The following is an 18,951-nucleotide window of genomic DNA, read 5'->3' on the forward strand; positions in this document are numbered from 1 at the left end:
TACTTTGAAAACACACATAATAATCCTTAGAAAACTAATAAATAGAATACTCACATCAGTTAAAAAGAATGAGGTAGTATTATGTGTACTAATAAGGCTAGATCTCCAAGACATATTATTAAGTGGAGAAAGCCTGCAGGTAGATGAATGCGTACCTTGTATATTAAAACCAACCTCACCACCAAAAATGACAACATAGGGATTCTCCTGGCAGTCCAGTGGTTAAGACTCTGTGCTTCCACCGCAGGGGGCACTGGTTCAATCCCTGGTCAGGGAAATAAGATCCTGCATGCCGTGCGGCGCAGCCAGAAAAAAAATGACAGCATACACAGTGATGCTATGTATACATCACGGGGCACATATGTGTATGTGTGTCCAGAAGAAGGTTTGTAGCATACTGAAAAAGGTTTGTAGCATACGGTTACCCTGAGGAGGCTAGAAAGGAGACAGGACTGTGATCAGAGGGAACCTTAATTGTAATATTTCAATTTTTTAGAGGAATGTTTCATTTATAAGTTTTAACACTTAACATTAATTTTAAAAGAAAATATTCCTAAGTCGTTAGAGCAGGCAAACACTACATGTGGTCCTTAGCAAAGCAGAGCGTTAACCTCCTGAGCAAGTTGGTTATATAGACGTGGTTCTGTGGCTTTCCAGAAATATCCTGTCTGAAACCCACCACGTGAAAGATGCCCACACATTGCAGAGGTACAAACGTGAAGAGAAATACTGTCATCTGTAAGCCAAGTAGTACTGGAACTGACATTTGCTCAACAGGCCTATACTATTTGGATTTAGTCAACTGTGTTGAATTCTGCTATTTCTATAGTACTTTATGGCTTTCAAATGATCTCATTCGAGTCTCACAACTTTCTAGTCGGTAGGGCTCGACTCATCATCTCCATTTCACAAATTAGAAAACTGAGGTTCAGAAAAATTAAGTGACTTGTCTAAGATCAAGGTTAGTAAAGGGGCAGAGTACCTGTATTTTCCAGGAGCTGAATGCCTTCTCTAATTTCTCCATTCTCAACAAATTCAACTCCAATAGTTAACAGAAGCCGTCAGACCCTAGCTTTCATCTTCTTGCTGGCAGCCCCCTTGGCCCACTTTCTACTTGAACCTAGGTAGGTGAACTCAAATCCAAAATCCAACTTCAGAACATAGTACATAGTACTCCATCCTGGCACAGTTGCAAATGATAAATGACGCGGTGCTGGGCTTGATACCACAGCCCTGTGCTGCCTCGTGACAGCTGGTACTCTGTCATGTCCTCTCAACTTTTCATCATGGGTCCATATCCTGTCTCCCCAGCTAAGTCAGAGCCCTCGGGGACCTTCTCTTATCCTTCCTTAACTTTCAGTAGGCAGCCTCTCAATGAATATGTACTTGATAAGTTCCTTCAGCCTCATAATGTAGCCAGAACAGGATAAGCTTACGTGTTGTAACACACAGGCTCAGCGGCCATGGCTCACGGGCCCAGCCGCTCCGCGGCATGTGGGATCCTCCCGGACTGGGGCACGAACCCGCGTCCCCTGCATCAGCAGGCGGACTCTCAACCACTGCGCCACCAGGGAAGCCCTGTAACACACTTTTAAATGAACACACTGCCCGTGAGAATTGACACTTCTGAAAATAAACTCTTGCTCTCCCTCCTCAGCCCTCCAAGCCAGCCTATCCCACGTTCTTTATCACAATCAATCAGTGACAGTTCGACTTTCACAGCTTGTAAGCCCCAACCCTTGGACTCCCTCCTCTCTTTCTTTTATACTTTACTTCCAATCTGTTATAAGTCTCGTTGGCTCTGTCTTCAAATTCCATTCAGAGTCCAGCCATTTCTGCCCACCTCTAACTGCTTCCTCCCTGGTCCAAATCATGGTCATCTGGGTCATTAGAATGGCCTCCATTTGCCTCTCCCTAAAACAGCCCTTGACACCCAGTTTCTTCTCAAGACAGCAACCAGTGGATCCTGTGGCCATCTAGGTCGACCACTTCTCTCCCTCTACTCGAAAACCTCCAAAGGTTTGCTCAGCTCACATGGAACAAAGTCCAGAGTCCTTGCCATGTCCCCAAAGGTCCCACATTCTATCATCTCCTATTACTCTTCCTCCTGGCCTATTCCTCTCTAGGGCCCCTGGAATCCCTGCTCTTTCTTAGGCACCCTGCTGTTGATTCTCTCTTCTCTGGGGTTTTGCACACGGCTTTCACTCTCCCTGAAATGCTCTTCCCCTTGAAATCAGGGCTAGCTTGCTCATCATCTTTTTTTTTTTTTTTTTTTTTTTTGTAGTACGCAGGCCTCTCACTGTTGTGGCCTCTCGCCTTGCGGAGCACAGGCTCCGGACGCGCAGGCTCAGTGGCCATGGCTCACAGGCCCAGCTGCTCCGCGGCATGTGGGATCTTCCCGGACCAGGGCACGAAAGCAGGCGGACTCTCAACCACTGCGCCACCAGGGAAGCCCTGCTCATCATCTTCAAGTCTTTTCTTAAGTGTCACCATATAGGGAGGTCTTCCCTGATCACCCCATTTAAAACTGCAGCCACCACCCCTCTCCCCAGCACACACACACACACACACACACACATACAACTTCCTGGCACTTCTTATCCCCTCCCTGCCTTATTTTTCTCCATAGTACATACCACTTTCTAACGCACTCAATAATGTATTGTTTCGTTTGTGGAACTTCCCTACTAGGATGTTTGCTCCAAGAAAGTATGGATTTTTGTTTCTTTTGTTCATGGCTGTATTCCCAGAGCCTAGAACATGCCTGGCACATAACAGATGTTCAGTAAATATTTTTTGAATCAATAAGATTGACAAAGATGAAAATTCCATAGTATTGGTGGGGATTTAGGGAAACATCCTTTCATATGTTGCCGGTCAGAGTGTAAATGGGAATTACCTCTTTGGAGGGCAATTTGGCAAGATCCATCAGAATTTAAAAAGGCATCTTACCTATGACCCAGAAAGTCAGCTGCCAAGTATTTATTCAAGGGATACACATATCCAAACACACAGTGAAAGGACAGTCACTGCAGGGATACACATATCCAAACACACAGTGAGAGGATATTCACTGCAGGGATACACATATCCAAACACACAGTGAGAGGATAGTCACTGCAGGGATACACATATCCAAACACACAGTGAGAGGACAGTCACTGCAGGGATACACATATCCAAACACACAGTGAGAGGATAGTCACTGCAGGGATACACATATCCAAACACACAGTGAAAGGACAGTCACTGCAGGGATACACATATCCAAACACACAGTGAGAGGACAGTCACTGCAGGGATACACATATCCAAACACACAGTGAAAGGATATTCGCTGCAGGGATACACATATCCAAACACACAGTGAAAGGACAGTCACTGCAGGGATACAGATATCGAAACACACAGTGAAAGGATAGTCACTGCAGGGATACACATATCCAAACACACAGTGAAAGGATAGTCACTGCAGCATTATTTTAATATCAAAAGGCTGGAATGAACTTAAATGTCCATTCATAAGGATCTGGTTAAAATAACATAAGGGCATCAGCTACATAAATGCAACTACATAAATGCATAAATGCAAAGAACGATAGAGGAAGTTATACATGTAGTGGGTGGAACAGTCTCCATGGTAAAAGGAGTGAAGCAAATCAGGGACAGAAATGTGTGGAGTATGCCACTGTTGGGGTAAAAAGGGAGAGGGCTGTGGGTGCCTATACTTACAAGTGTGCAGAAGGGTAAGTAAATATACACACACACGCACACATAAATAGCTCTGGAAAGTCGCAAAATACTGATGATAGAGGTTGCCTCTTTTGAGGGAATTATTCAAGGACTGGGAGACTTGAAAACGATTTTTAAAAGTTCGTTGTGAATATAGTACTTAAAAAAACTCACTTCTGCAATGCATCAACCCTATTCTTTCGCTAACTTTTACTCTTTGTGGGACTGACATGTTAAAAATTTGCCCTAACCTCCGCTTTGAAGGCAAGGGTGGGGCTGGGAAGGAGGACCTTTTATTTCCTCGGGGAGCGAGGCCAATAAAACGTATAAATAGATCCAGCCCAACCTCGTGCTCAGTGACTCGAGGGCTTGCCCCTCCTTCCCTCAGCCCGGTCGCCCACGGTGCCCTCGGATTTTGCCGTCTGGCGGCTGGAGTCCCTGCTTCCTCTTTAGAGGGCAGCAGCGAAGCGTCTCGGGAACGCATGCGCCCCAATTTGCGCCCGGGGAATTAAAGCGAGAGAAGAAAAGCCCCAACAAAACCCGCGCCCTAAACAAAACCCAAGTGGAGGAAAGCGCGCGGCCCTGCAGCCCCGGGGCCGTGAAGGCGCCTCCCGCCTTGCCCGCGTCCCCGGCCGCAGCGTGATGCGCACGGACCGGCCCGCGACGCCCCGGCCGCCACTGTCCCCGCACCTGGACGCCGGTCCGGTGGCCGCGCCGCAGCCGCGCTCGCTCGCCGCCGCCGCCGCGGCTTCCTCGGAGTCGTCCGGCGCCGGCGGGGCACCTCGCTCTCCATGGGGCTGAGGGCCTGGCTGAGGACCGTGTGCTGCTGCTGCTGCCCGTGCGGGTGCCTGGAGGAGCCCGCCGTGCCCGAGAAGGAGCCCCTGGTCAGGTGGGTGCGCGCCCCGGCCGCGATCTGGAGCTCCCTGACCGTTGCTGGGCGCCGCGGAGTGCGGATACTCGTGTGCTCGTCAGAGCTGGGGACGTGCGCTTGCTTTAAGGTCACACTGAGGCGCAGACTAAGCCCCTGGGTTCCTTACAGGAGATCCTGCTCCTTGGGTTTGTTCCTCGGGTAAAATATTTGCCTGAAAGCACAGATCCTCGGAGGCACCTGAGACCCAAGTTGGAAGCCTGTGGAAAACGGCAAGAATTCAGGTGCAGTGACCCCGCAGAGAAGTAGGGGAGAGAAGTTTGCATAGGGGTCCGATTAAATACAACTGTGACTGCCTATTTCTGTTTCAGTGAAATGGGCAACTGTGAATTTCTGTTTCACCCAGGAAAAAAGTTGGATACGTTGTCATTCAATTTTATTACTGAAAGAAGACGATCGCAGTGACTGAGTGCAAGGAAATACTTTTCACATTTAAAAAAAAGTACATATTTTTCTCAAGGGACAGCTTATTCACTGGGACGTTGATTCATTACAGATTAAGCTATGAAGTGTGAGGACATTTAATGCACATTAGCGATGTGCTAAGTGGCTTTGTGAAGGCACCATCCAACACAGCTTTGTTCAGGGCGGTGACTGTAAGCAATTATTTTATATCCTGACTCTGATGAAATTAAGGTTTCACTAGGGCATGACTTGGAGGTAGATATGACAGAAACAAAATATTTAAAATGAAATTAGGAAATAGTAGATGAGGCAGAACTCCAGAGTTGGGTAAGCAAACGTGGAAGCCAGTGTTTGTTATGAAGTATGCAACTAATATGATAAAGCTTTCACAACTTTTTTTTGGCTGTGTTGGGTCTTCAGGGCTTTCTTTAGTTGCCACGAGGCTGCTCTTCGTTGCGGTGCGCAGGCTTCTCATTGCGGTGGCTTCTCTTGTTGCAGAGCACGGGCTCCAGGCACACGGGCTCAGTAGTTGTGGCACACAGGCTTAGTTGCTCCTCGGCATGTGGGATCTTCCTGGACCAGGGCTTGAACCCATGTCCCCTGCATTGGCAGGTGGATTCTTAATCACTGCGCCACCAGGGAAGTCCCTCACAACTTTTTTAAAAGCATGATTTACCTTTTCTTACTCTATCGAGTCCAAACATTTTAGCTTGATTTTTGAGATCTTACATAACCCCTTCCCTCCTGTCCACTATTATTTTCTGGTACATTACACACTGTACACCCCTTGATTTAATCATACAGGCATCCTTACTGCTCTAGGAACAATCCAACCTCCTTATTCCCTCCAAGCTTGCTTCAAGTAGTGACCTTTATTCTTTCTGCCCCTTCCTAAATGCTAGTTCTCAAGGTCTCCTCAAGCAGTCTTCTTTGATTTTTTTTACCCTTATTCATCTTCCTCTCCAATAACATAGGGTTTAGAACTTGCCATCTGCCCCTCACTGTTTAGTGAGCACACATGTATGTAAACATGTCCTGTTTGTATTCTATGTATAAAGTCATACACACAATACCCAATGTTTTTGTTTGCTCTTGCAGTGGTGTTCCCACTTAGATTATTAGATTGTTGCAGGCAGGGAGAAACCCAGTAATCTACCATGAGTCTTAAAAGTAGTGGGTAACAATCTGGAATTTCATGCTTGGGTTTTACAGTCAACTTATCAATATTCATAGTAACATGAAATACAGCTCTCAGCTTGGTCTCATTCTCAGAGCCTTGGGTCTTTCCAGTATTCTTTCCAGAATTGCTATTTAAGATGATAGTTTTGGTTGTTTTATTTTTAAAAATATTTTTATTTTTATTTTTTTGCGGTACGCGGGCCTCTCACTGTTGTGGCCTCTCCCGTTGCGGAGCACAGGCTCAGGATGCGCAGGCTCAGCGGCCATGGCTCAAGGGCTCAGCCACTCCGCGGCATGTGGGATCTTCCCCAACCGGGGTACGAACCTGTGTCCTCTGTATCGGCAGGCGGACTCTCAACCACTGCGCCACCAGGGAAACCCAGTTTTGGTTGTATTAAAACCTCAACCCTCCCCTGCCTTGGTTTACACTGTAAGTCAGTGAATTTTGTAAGTGATTTAAGAAGACAGAGTCAGTTGGGGCAGAATAACATAGTGCTCATGAATCAGATTGCCTGGGGTTAAATTCCAACTGTGTGACATGGCACAAGTTATGAAACTTTTTTTGTGCCTTAATTTCCTCATCTGTAAAATGGGCATGGTAATACCTCAAAGGGATGAAGTGAGAAACAAAATGAGCTAATCCATGTGAAGTGCTCAGTACAGTGCCTGACACATAGTAAACAGCCAATGAATTTTAGTTATTATTAAGCATCATTGCTATTCTTCTGAGCATGTGCATATGGGTGGACTGGTCTTTTGTCGTTTAGTGTCATTCTGGCATCATTTCAGTATAATATTTGGGAAGAGCAGCCTATTAATGGGTGTGTGGAGCAGTGACGTGTGTGTGTGTGTGTGTGTGTGTGTGTGTGTGTGTGTGTACCGGCATGTTCTTTCCTGCCCAAGTCATTGGAAGGTCTAGTTTGAAATTTTTTTTAAGTGTGAAGTTCAGTGCTTTTTAATACATTCACAAAGCTGTGCAATCGTAACCACTATCTAACTCAGAACGTTTTCATCAGTTGAAAGAGAAGCAGTATATCCATTGGCAGTCACTTGCTGCCCTGCCCCCCCGCCACTCACCCCCACCCCCCAACTCCCCACAGTCAACCACTAACCTACCTTCTGTTTTTAGAGATTTGACTATTCTGGACATTTTGTACAAATGGAATCATTCATTATGTGGCCTTTTGCATCTGACTTCTTTCACTTAGCGTAAGGTTTTCAAGTTTCATCCATGTTGTAGGGTGTATCCTCATTTCATTCTTTTTTTGTCATTGGGTAATATTCCATTGTATGGATATATTACATTTTATTTATCAATTGACGGACATTTGGGTGGTTTCCACTTTTTGGCTTTTATAAATAATGCTGCTACAAACAGTGGTGTACAAGTTTTTGTGTGGACGTATGTTTTCTGTTCTCTTGGGTATATACCTAGAAGTGGAATTGCTGGGTCGTACGGTAAATTCTACATTTAACTTTTTTTTTTTAAATAAATTTATTTATTTATTTTTGGCTGTGTTGGGTCATTGTTTCTGTGCGAGGGCTTTCTCTAGTTGCGGCGAGCGGGGGGCCACTCTTCATCGCGGTGCGCGGGCCTCTCACTATCGCGGCCTCTCTTGTTGCGGAGCACAGGCTCCAGACATGCAGGCTCAGTGTTGGGGCTCACAGGCCCAGTTGCTCTGCGGCATGTGGGATCTTCCCAGACCAGGGCTCGAACCCGTGTCCCCTGCATTGGCAGGCGGATTCTCAGCCACTGCACCACCAGGGAAGCCCCTACATTTAACTTTTTGAGGAGCTGCCAGGCTATTTTCCATAGTGGCTGGTTTGGAATCTTGATGTGGTGAAATGATATGGTCAGATGGTCTTAACTTTATTTTTTATTAAGAACTTCATTCTTCATGTTATTTTTTTTCATTTATAAAAAAGGTTTTGTACAGATATCTACTCCCCCCAGCTAAATCCTTTATTCTATGGTAAAACAGTGGTTTTCAAGTTTTATTTCATACCCCAAGGTAATAGTGCCTGGAAGGGGTGTGGTCAGAGGGAAAACGTTTGTCATTTGTGTGCCTGATCACCTGTAGTCCTTTTCCAAAATGGACCAGGGACTCTTCGTTAGTTCAAGAAAACCAATTTTTAATCTCAGCTCATATGCCAATCTGACATTGCCACTTGTGTTTTTGACCTTTTTCCTTTTGCTTTTTCTGGAACCTTGTATGTGAAAGAGAATGGCGGTCGCTTGTCTGGTTTGCATCTGTATATTTCGATGTCCCACTAGTTCTTTCTTTGCCCTTTCTCTGGAAGTATGCTGGGGCCTCCCTTGACTAAAAATTCATCCTGATATTGCCATTTTCTTTAGCTGCCGTCCTTTGCAGCAGGTGCAAATGTCTCTAAGGCATAGTCAGCTGTACCCCTACCTCCTTCTTCACCTCCCACTCATCCTGAGATTTCGCTCCTTCCCCTGCATGATTACATGAAAACTGTTCTTTTGAAAGTTTCAAGAGAAAGAAATCTGCTCTTGTTTTCTCGCTGGACACGAGTACCCCTGTGCTGACCATCCTGGCCTTATTTCTCATTTCCTCTTTCCCTGGCCTCTGATTTCACATTCTCTAGTCTCTGTGCCCGTGATCTGTGTAATCATTCTGGTTTCCCTTCTGGTGCCTCTGTTAATGGCATAATTGTTAGCTAGACATCTTTTGTTTTCTCTACTGCTGAGGATTCTACTCGGGTTTTAAGGCACATTTCAGTTGCCCCCTGTATGATGAAGTCTTAGAAGGTCTCTCCAAGCAGTTATGGTGTCTCTTTTCTTTCTTTTTACCCCTCAAGTCACTTACTGCATTCTGCCTGGTACTATTACACTTATAAGTTGGGTGCTGCAACCCCGCCAGACTGGAGGTTCTAATCTAGATTGGGGGGGCATGAATCTTTCCTTAGCATTCGCTATTGTGTTGCACAGTCCCCCACATGGAGTAAGAACTGAATAAATACTTTTGGGTTAATAGAAATTATAATAGCCGTTAATTTATTAATTTCTTCCTATGTGTAAATTTTAAGAAATGTATTTAAAACAAAATGTTATGAAGAATAACAGCATAAGCACCCACATACCCAGCACCACACACCTTAAGAAAACATTGGGCTTCCCTGGTGGCGCAGTGGTTAAGAATCCGCCTGCCAATGCAGGGGACATGGGTTCGAGCCCTGGTCCGGGAAGATCCCACATGCCGTGGAGCAACTAGGCCCGTGAGCCACAACTACTGAGCCTGTGCATCTGGAGCCTGTGCTCCTCAACAAGAGAGGCCGTGACAGTGAGAGGCCCGCGCACCGCGATGAAGAGTAGCCCCCGCTCGCTGCAACTAGAGAAAGCCCTCGCACAGAAACGAAGACCCAACACAGCCAAAAATAAATAAATGAATAAATATTTAAAAAAACATTAACAATAGAGTGGAAGCCCCCCATGTATCCCTTCGTGACTGCACGCTCCCCCCACCCCGTCCCCCGCACAGGTGAGCTCTAAATTGAATCTGTGTTTGGCCTTCTTAACTTTATATAAATGGTGCGTACTGTATGTAGTTGGTTTTTTTTTTTTTACATACAATCTGTCATTTAATTGTCGCTATGACCAAATGAGATAGGTGTTATTTATCCCCATTTTATAGATAAGGAACTCAGGGCTTAGTATTCAGATAATTAATTCAAAGTCACAGCTGATAAGTCGGAGAGCCAGAATTTGAATCCATGTCTGTGTGACTTTAGAGGCCATGCCTTGCATTGCAGAAAATTCAGAAAACTACCAGTGTCCAACATTAACTGATGATATTTATATATTAGACACTGGTGGATATCACTAGCCTTAGCTCCTGCCCATTGTGGCCCCTTTCTCCTGCCCTTCTTCCATGTCCTTCATTAGTATAATTCTTCTACCTAGTTGTAGGAGCAACCTGGCCCTGAGAGCCAAGCCCAGGGGGAGTTCGGAGACCTGAGTCCTCGTCTCATCTATTAACAGGCTGTGGGATTTTGGGGAACTCTCTTAACTTCCTAGAACTTTAATTTCTTCTTCTGTCCAATGGAGAGATCCAACTTTAAGATACAGCCTTGAAGGGCCATTCTAGGCTTGATGCAGACTCTCATCTTTCTGTGGACTTGTGTCAGCTGAAATTCTATTTGACATGGATTCTAGCTTTGGGTGGCTCCTGGTGTCCTTGGCTTGTGGCAGCACAACTCCAGTCCTTACCTCCGTCGTCCTCCATGTTTCTGTCCTTTTGGTCTCAAATCTCCTTTTCTCTTCTCTTATAAGGATACCAGCCGTTGGATTTAGGGTCCACCCTAAACCCAGGATGATCTCGTGTCAAGATGCTTAACTAACTATTGATACATCTGTAAAGCCTCTATTTCCAAATAAGGTCACATTCATAGGAACTGGGGATTAGGACTGAAAGATGTCTTTTGGGGGGACACTAGTCAACCACTGCAGGGTACTTTTGGGAAAATGTTTGAGCTCAAAGCATTGGTTTTTTTGGTTTGTTTGTTTGTTTTTTTAATAAATTTATTTATTTATTTATTTAGGCTGTATTGGGTCTTCATTTCTGTGTGAGGGCTTTCTCTAGTTGCGGCGAGCGGGGGCCACTCTTCATCGCGGTGCGTGGGCCTCTCATTGTCGCGGCCTCTCGTGTTGCGGAACACAAGCTCCAGACGCGCAGGCTCAGTAGCTGTGGCTCACGGGCGCAGTTGCTCCGCGGCATGTGAGATCTTCCCAGACCAGGGCTCGAACCCGTGTCCCCTGCATTGGCAGGCAGATTCTCAACCACTGCGCTACCAGGGAAACCCACGCATTGGTTTTTATTTCACTTTTATAGCAGAGCTTTCTTCCATCAGTGATGAAAGCATTCTTTTGCCTTGTAAAAATCCACAACTAAGCATGAGTTGTGCCCCTTGAATTTATGTGACTCTGGAGGCGCAGCTGCAGTCATCTTTAAGCAGAGAGATGCCCAAATCCTCTGTCCACTAGAAAGTCTATCACCAGATGCCATACAATATGGACATCAGAGGCCTGGAGAAGTCTAAAATGGAAAGAAGTGCAGTGTCAATGTCACTCGCTAAAGCATCTTCCACGAGGCTTACTTGGAACTTTTCAGGGGAGTAGAATTCTTACTCTCTGACATATTGGCTATTAATAACTGATAAGCATCATGTGTCCAGTTGTTCAAAAGCAGAAGAAGAAAGGGAAAGAATGAGCAAATCATGGTTGAGTTTTTATTTGTGGCTCTCTCTTCAGCCGCCTAAGTGAACCTAACAATCTTCCAAATCTGTTTTGCTCCCTGCTCTTCTCAATACCCACCTGCAGCTTCCATTCCTAATAACAGAATTTATGCACACATTTGTGGGCAGTGAACGGAGAACAGATGTCAGTGTTTTATTTTTCTCCAGTGCCTGGAATTCCCATTAGGGGAAAAGAAAATAAAACCTCAGTTTGCTCTTGATGGTTGTTTTATGCCCATAAAGAGGGGCTGTTCAGAGGATGAACTGATCGGGGCCTGTGAGTGTCAGCAACAGAATTGAATTTTCCTGATGATAAAGAAATGGTTCAGTTGGGACTTCCCTGGCGGTCTACTGGTTAAGACTCCACGCTTCCACTGCAGGGGGAGCGGGTTCCATCCCTAGACCCCTGGTCTGGAAACTAAGATCCCACATGCCGTGCCGTGCAGCCAAAAAAAAAAAAAAAAAAAAAGAAATGGTTCCGCGTGAGTCATACTGCGCCAGCATGTCGAAGAGGGCGAGAGATTGAAGTTGTGATGTGTGCCTTCCCATCAAGCTCTGCTGATCCTTTTATTTTTTTTAACATCTTTATTGGAGTATAATTGCTTTACATTGTTGTGTTAGTTGCTGCTGTATAACAAAGTGAATCAGCTATTCGTATACATGTATCCCCATATCCCCTCCCTCTTGCATCTCCCTCCCACCTTCCCTATCCCACCCCTCTAGGTGGTCACAAAACACCAAGCAGATCTCCTTGTGCTATGCGGCTGCTTCCCATTATCTATTTTACATTTAGTAGTGTATATAAGTCCATGCCACTCTCTCACCTCGTCCCAGCTTACCCTTCCCCCTCCCTGTGCCCTCAAGTCCATTCTCTATGTCTGCATCTTTATTCCTGTCCTGCCCCTAGGTTCTTCAGAACCTTTTTTTTTTTTTTTTTTTTTAGATTCTATATATATGTGTTAGCATACGGTATTTGTTTTTCTCTTTCTGACTTACTTCACTCTGTATGACAGACTCTAGGTCCATCCACCTCACTACAAATAACTCAATTTCGTTTCTTTTTATGGCTGAGTAATATTCCATTGTATATATGTGCCACATCACCTTTATCCGTTCATCTGTCAGTGGACACTTAGGTTGCTTCCATGTCCTGGCTATAGTAAATAGTGCTGCAATGAATATTGTGGTACATGACTCTTTTTGAATTATGGTTTTCTCAGGGTATATGCCCAGTAGTGGGATTGCTGGGTCATATGGTAGTTCTATTTTTAGTTTTTTTTTTTTTTTTTTTTTTGCGGTACGCGGGCCTCTCACCTCTGTGGCCTCCCCCGCCGCGGAGCACAGGCTCCGGACCCGCAGGCCCAGCGGCATGGCTCACGGGCCCAGCCACTCCGTGGCATGTGGGATCCTCCCGGACCGGGGCACGAACCCGCGTCCCCCGCATTTCCAGGTGGACTCTCAACCACTGCGCCACCAGGGAAGCCCTATTTTTAGTTTTTTAAGGAACCTCCGTACTGTTCTCCACAGTGGCTGTATCAATTTACATTCCCACCAACAGTGCAGGAGGGTTCCCTTTTTTCCACACCATGTGTGTGTGTGTTTATCTCTGGGCTTTCTATCCTGTTCCATTCATCTATATTTCTATTTTTGTGCCAGTACCATACTGTCTTGATTACTGTAGCTTTGTATTATAGTCTGAAGCCAGGGAGCCTGATTCCTCAGGCTCTGTTTTTCTTTCTCAAGATTGCTTTGGCTATTTGGGGTCTTTTGTGTTTCCATACAAATTGTGAAATTTTTTGTTCTAGTTCTGTGAAAAATGCCATTAGTACTTTGATAGGGATTGTATTGAATCTATAGATTGCTTTGTGTAGTGTAGTCGTTTTCACAATGTTAATTCTTCCTATCCAAGAACATAGTATTTCTCTCCATCTGTTTCTGTATCATCTTTAATTTCTTTCATCAGTGTCTCATAGTTGTCTGCATATAGGTCTTTTGTCTCCTTAGGTAGGTTTATTCCTAGGTATTTTATACTTTTTGTTACAAAAATGGTAAATGGGAGTGTTTGCTTAATTTCTCTTTCAGATTTTTCATCATTAGTATATAGGAATGCAAGAGATTTCTGTGCATTAATTTTGTATCCTACTACTTTACCAGATTCATTGATTAACTCTAGTAGTTTTCTGGTAGCATCTTTAGGATTCTTTATGTATAGTATCATGTCATCTGCAAACAATGACAGTTTTACTTTTCCGATTTGGATTCCTTTTATTTCTTTTTCGTCTCTGATTGCTGTGGCTAAAACTACCAAAACTATGTTGAATATTAGTGGTGAGAGTGGGCAACCTTTTCTTGTTCCTGATCTTAGTGGAAATGGTTTCAGTTTTTCACCATTGAGAACGATGTTGGCTGTGGGTTTGCCATATATGGCCTTTATTATGTTGAGGTAAGCTCCCTCTATGCCTACTTTCTGGAGAGTTTTTTATAAATCGGTGTTGAATTTTGTCAAAAGCTTTTTCTGTATCTGTTGAGATGATCATATGGTTTTTCTCCTTCTATTTGTTAATATGGTGTATCACATTGATTGATTTTCATATACTGAAGAATCCTTGCATTCCTGGGATAAACCCCACTTGATCATGGTATATGATCCTTTTAATGTGCTGTTGGATTCTGTTTGCTAGTATTTTGTTGAGGATTTTTGCATCTTCGTTCATCAGTGATATTGGTCTGTAGTTTTCTTTTTTGTGATGTCTTTGTCTGGTTTTGGTATCAGGGTGATGGTGGCCTTGTAGAATGAGTTTGGGAGTGTTCCTCCCTCTGCTATATTTTGGAAGAGTTTGAGAAGGATAGGTGTTAGCTCTTCTCTAATTGTTTGATAGAATTCGCCTGTGAAGCCGTTGGTCCTGGGCTTTTGTTTGTTGGAAGATTTTAAATCACAGTTTCAATTGCAGTGCTTGTGGTTGGTCTGTTTATATTTTCTATTTCTTCTTGGTTCAGTCTTGGAAGGTTGTACTTTTCTAAGAATTGTCCATTTCTTCCAGGTTGTCCATTTTATTGGCATATAGTTGCTTGTAGTAATCTCTCATGATCCCTTGTATTTCTGCAGTGTCAGTTGTTACTTCTCCTTTTTCATTTCTAATTCTATTGATTTGAGTCTTCTCCCTTTTTTTCTTGATGAGTCTGGCTAATGGTTTATCAATTTTGTTTAGCTTCTCAAAGAACCAGCTTTTAGTTTTATTGATCTTTGCTATCATTTCCTTCATTGTTTTTCATTTATTTCTGATCTGATCTTTATGATTTCTTTCCTTCTGCTTACTTTGGGGTTTTTTTGTTCTTCTTTCTCTAAGTGCTTTAGGTGTAAGGTTAGGTTGTTTATTTGAGATGTTTCTTGTTTCTTGAGGTAGGATTGTATTGCTGTAAACTTCTCTCTTAGAACTGCTTTTGCTGCATCCCATAGGTTTTGGACCATCGTGTTTTCATTGTTATTTGTTTCTAGGTATTTTTTGATTTCCTCTTTGATTTCTTCAGTGATCTCCTGGTTATTTAGTAGTGTATTGTTTAGCCTCCATGTGTTTGTATTTTTTACAGTTTGTTTCCTGTAATTAATATCTAGTCTTATAGCATTGTGGTCAGAAAAGATACTTGATCCGATTTCAATTTTCTTAAATTTCCTTATTTATTTTCATTTTGGTTGATCTGTCCATTGGTGAAAGTGGGGTGTTAAAGTCCCCTAATATTATTGGGTTACTCTCGATTTCCCCTTTTATGCCTATTAGCATTTGCCTTATGTATTGAGGTGCTCCTATGTTGGGTACATAAATATTTACAATTGTTATATCTTCCTCTTGGATTGATCCCTTGATCATTATGTAGTGTCCTTCTTTGTCTCTTGTAATAGTCTTTATTTTAAAGTCTATTTGTCTGATATGAGATTTGCTACTTCAGCTTTCTTTTGATTTCCATTTCCATAGAATATCTTTTTCCATTCCCTCACTTTCAGTCTTTATGTGTCCCTAGGTCTGAAGTGGGTCTCTTGTAGACAGCATATATACAGGTCTTGTTTTTGTATCCATTCAGCCAGTCTGTGTCTTTTGGTTGGAGCATTTAATCCATTTACATTTAAGGTAATTATCAAAATGTATGTTTCTATTACCATTTTCTTAATTGTTTTGGGGGTTTTTTGGTAGGTATTTTCCTTTTCTTGTGTTTCCTGCCTAGAGAAGTTCCTTTAGCATTTGTTGTAAAGCTGGTTTGGTTATGCTGAATTCTCTTAGCTTTTGCTTGTCTGTTAGGTTTTAATTTCTATGTCAAATCTGAATGAGATCCTTGCTGGGTAGAGTAATATTGATTGTAGGTTTTTCCCTTTCATCACTTTAAATAGGTCCTGCCACTCCCTTCTGACTTGCAGAGTTTCTGCTGAAAGATCAGCTTTTAACCTTATCGGGATTCCCTTGTATGTTATTTGTCACTTTTCCTTTGCTGCTTTTAATATTTTTTCTTTGTATTTAATTTTTGACAGTTTGATTAACATGTGTCTTGGCGTGTTTCTCCTTGGATTTATACTGTATGGGGCTCTCTGCTCTTCCTGGACTTGATTGACTATTTCCTTTCCTATATTAGAGAAGTTTACAACTATAATCTCTTCAAATATTTTGTCAGAGCCTTTCTATTTCTCTTCTGCTTCTGGGACCCCTATAATTTGAATGTTGGTGCATATAATGTTGTCCCAGAGGTCTCTGAGACTGTCCTCAATTCTTTTCATTTCCTTTTCTTTATTCTGCTCTGCAGTAGTTATTTCCACTATTTTATCTTCCTGGTCACTTATCCATTCTTCTGCCTCAGTTATTCTGCATTGATTCCTTCTAGAGAATTTTTAATTTCACTTATTATGTTGCTCATCATTGTTTGTTTGCTCTTTAGTTTTTCTAGGTCCTTGTTGAATATTTCTTGTATTTTCTCCATTCTATTTCCAAGATTTGGGATATCTTTACTATCATTACTCTGAATTCTTTTTCAAGTAGACTGCCTATTTCCTCTTCATTTGTTTGGTCTGGTGGGTTTTTACCTTGCTCCTTCATCTGATGTGTATTTCTCTGTCTTCTCATTTTGCGTAACTTACTGTGTTTGGGGTCTCCTTTTTACAGGCTACAGGTTCGTAGTTCCAGTTGTTTTTGGTGTCTGTCCTCAGTGGGTAAGGTTGGTTTAGTGGGCTGTGTAGGCTTCCTGGTGGAGGGAACTGGTGCCTGTGTTCTGGTGGATGAGGCTGGATCTTCTCTTTGTGGTGGGCAGGACCGTGTCCGGTGGTGTGTTTTGAGGTGTCTGTAAACTTGGTATGATTTTAGGCAGCCTCTCTGCTAATGGGTGAGGTTGTGTTCTTGTCTTGCTAGTTGTTTGGCATGGGGTGTCCAGCACTGGACCTTGCTGGTCGTTGAGTGGAGCTGGTTCTTAGCGTTGAGATGGAGATTTCTGGGAGAGCTCTCGCCGATTGATATTACATTGGGCCAGTAGGTCTCTGGTCCAATGTCCTGAACTCAGCCCTCCCACTCAGAGGCTCAGTCCTGACTCCCGGCCAGAGCACCAAGACCCTTATTAGCTGAAATGCCAAACAGAATGTCTTTATGGAAAAGTCTCTGCTGATCCTTTATAGGTTGTCTGTAGCACTTATGCCATACCAGTCATTGTCATAAGTGCTTTATATCTATTAATTAAATCCTCTCCATAACCCTATGAGGTATGGTCAGTTCTTGTGAGTCATAGTAGTTACAGTCTATGGTCACTGCGAATACTGAAATAAAGAATCATGGCTCCAAGGGGAAAATTCAGGGTTAGGTCCCTGAGAGCCAGTTCATCAACTGGTCAGTATATAACCTTGTTTTATGTGTGTTTCCGCTTAAAGACACCTTATTAAATATATATTGTTGATTCATTAACGTTGAACTGACAGCCAATAGCTCTGTAATTCATGCCTCAATGAATCTTATCTAACACATGTTGTTTTAGCACTTCAGCACTATGCTTGGGAGCTAAACAGCGAAATCACCAACAAAAAGCACAAAAATGCCAAAAACCGTGGCACTGATAGACCACAAAAAGGACACTTGTTCCCAGTACAAGAGTGGAAACATGAGAACTTGTGCCTCGGATACTGCAAAAGCACCACGAGTATTGATTTGGGGATCACAGATACATTTTAGTGGGTGGGCCAGTTTGCAAATATGGAATCTGGGAATAGTGAGGCTGGATTGTAATTACTTCTGTAATCCCTGCTTGACAGCAGAAGAAACTGAGGCCCAAGAACTTCAGTAGCTTGCTCAGGGGCACTCATGGCCGAGCTGGAATTCAAGTCCTATTCTACTTCAGTTCCATAGAAAGAGTAGAGCCCTCCTAGGGTGCAGGGAGGTGTGTATCTAGCTGCTTATGTGGTGTGTTCTAGACATGGTGTTTGAAGTCTGAGACCTGCCCTGAATTGTTATAGCTTGGGGTCCAGAGACACTGGCTTATTTTTCTGTCTTAAGGCTGTGAAGCCAGGGGCCAGTGGGAAAGAAGGATCGTGGCTTGAAGACATTTAAGAGGTGATCAGAATCAACTCTAGGACAATAATCTTTCACATGTCTAGAATCTTTCATTTCACCATGTGGACTCACATGACCTCCAAGCTGATCAAATTGTCTTCTACCTTTGGAAGGCTTTAAAAAATGTTGACTAACATGCTAGTGTCAGTGGGATCTCTCAGACTGGGGCCCAGATGGCCTGACTCTTTTCCCGTAATCTGCTGCTGGGTTACCTGAGCTGATGCAGCTAACTCACCCAGGTCTTTCTGCACTGCCCTGTTCCAAGGCCCGTAGCCCTGGGCCAGGCAGTGACTCTTAGGAAGTGACTGCAGAGGCATCAAGGATTCCTGTTGCAGGAAGGTGCTCCTGGCTGGAAGAATCCACTCCAAGAGTTGTACTTTAACTTTCTTGAAAGACAGAGGAGAGATGGGGGAGGGTCCTGCATGCTGTTCCCAGAAACTGGGCCTCAGGTCAAGAAGTAGGAGGTACACACTTTACCAAGAATTCATCTTGGTATGACTCAGAATTCACCTGAGGATGACTTTTTTTTTTTTTTTTTTTTTGGTACATGGGTCTCTCACTGTTGTGGCCTCTCCCGTTGCAGAGCACAGGCTCCGGACGCGCAGGCTCAGCGGCCATGGCTCACGGGCCCAGCCGCTCCGCGGCATGTGGGATCTTCCCGGACTGGGGCACGAACCTGTGTCCCCTGCATCGGCAGGCAGACTCTCAACCACTGCGCTACCAGGGAAGCCCTGAGGATGACTTTTAAAGATTTGCTTCCCAGGCAACCCCCAGCATCCTTCTTCCCTTTTTGTGAGTTGTGTTGTGTTAGTCAGTCTTGGTGACATTGGAAGTTCCAGAGAAGATATTTCTTTCTCGTACATATCCTTTGATCTAGGT

At 43.8% G+C, this 18,951-nt stretch overlaps 1 protein-coding gene across 1 annotated transcript in view; it reads left to right on the forward strand.

Moving 5' to 3' along the window:
* Positions 1-3,493: 3,493 nt before the first annotated feature.
* Positions 3,494-18,951, forward strand: part of MREG (melanoregulin) — a 68,193-nt gene continuing 52,735 nt past the window's right edge. Inside the window, exon 1 of the mRNA XM_060016149.1 lies at positions 3,494-4,621. Coding sequence (XP_059872132.1) covers positions 4,524-4,621 — 98 coding nt within the window. The 5' untranslated portion in view covers positions 3,494-4,523. The remainder of the gene's footprint in view (positions 4,622-18,951) is intronic.

Source organism: Delphinus delphis, chromosome 7, assembly GCF_949987515.2.
Source record: "Delphinus delphis chromosome 7, mDelDel1.2, whole genome shotgun sequence".
NCBI lineage: Eukaryota > Metazoa > Chordata > Mammalia > Artiodactyla > Delphinidae > Delphinus > Delphinus delphis.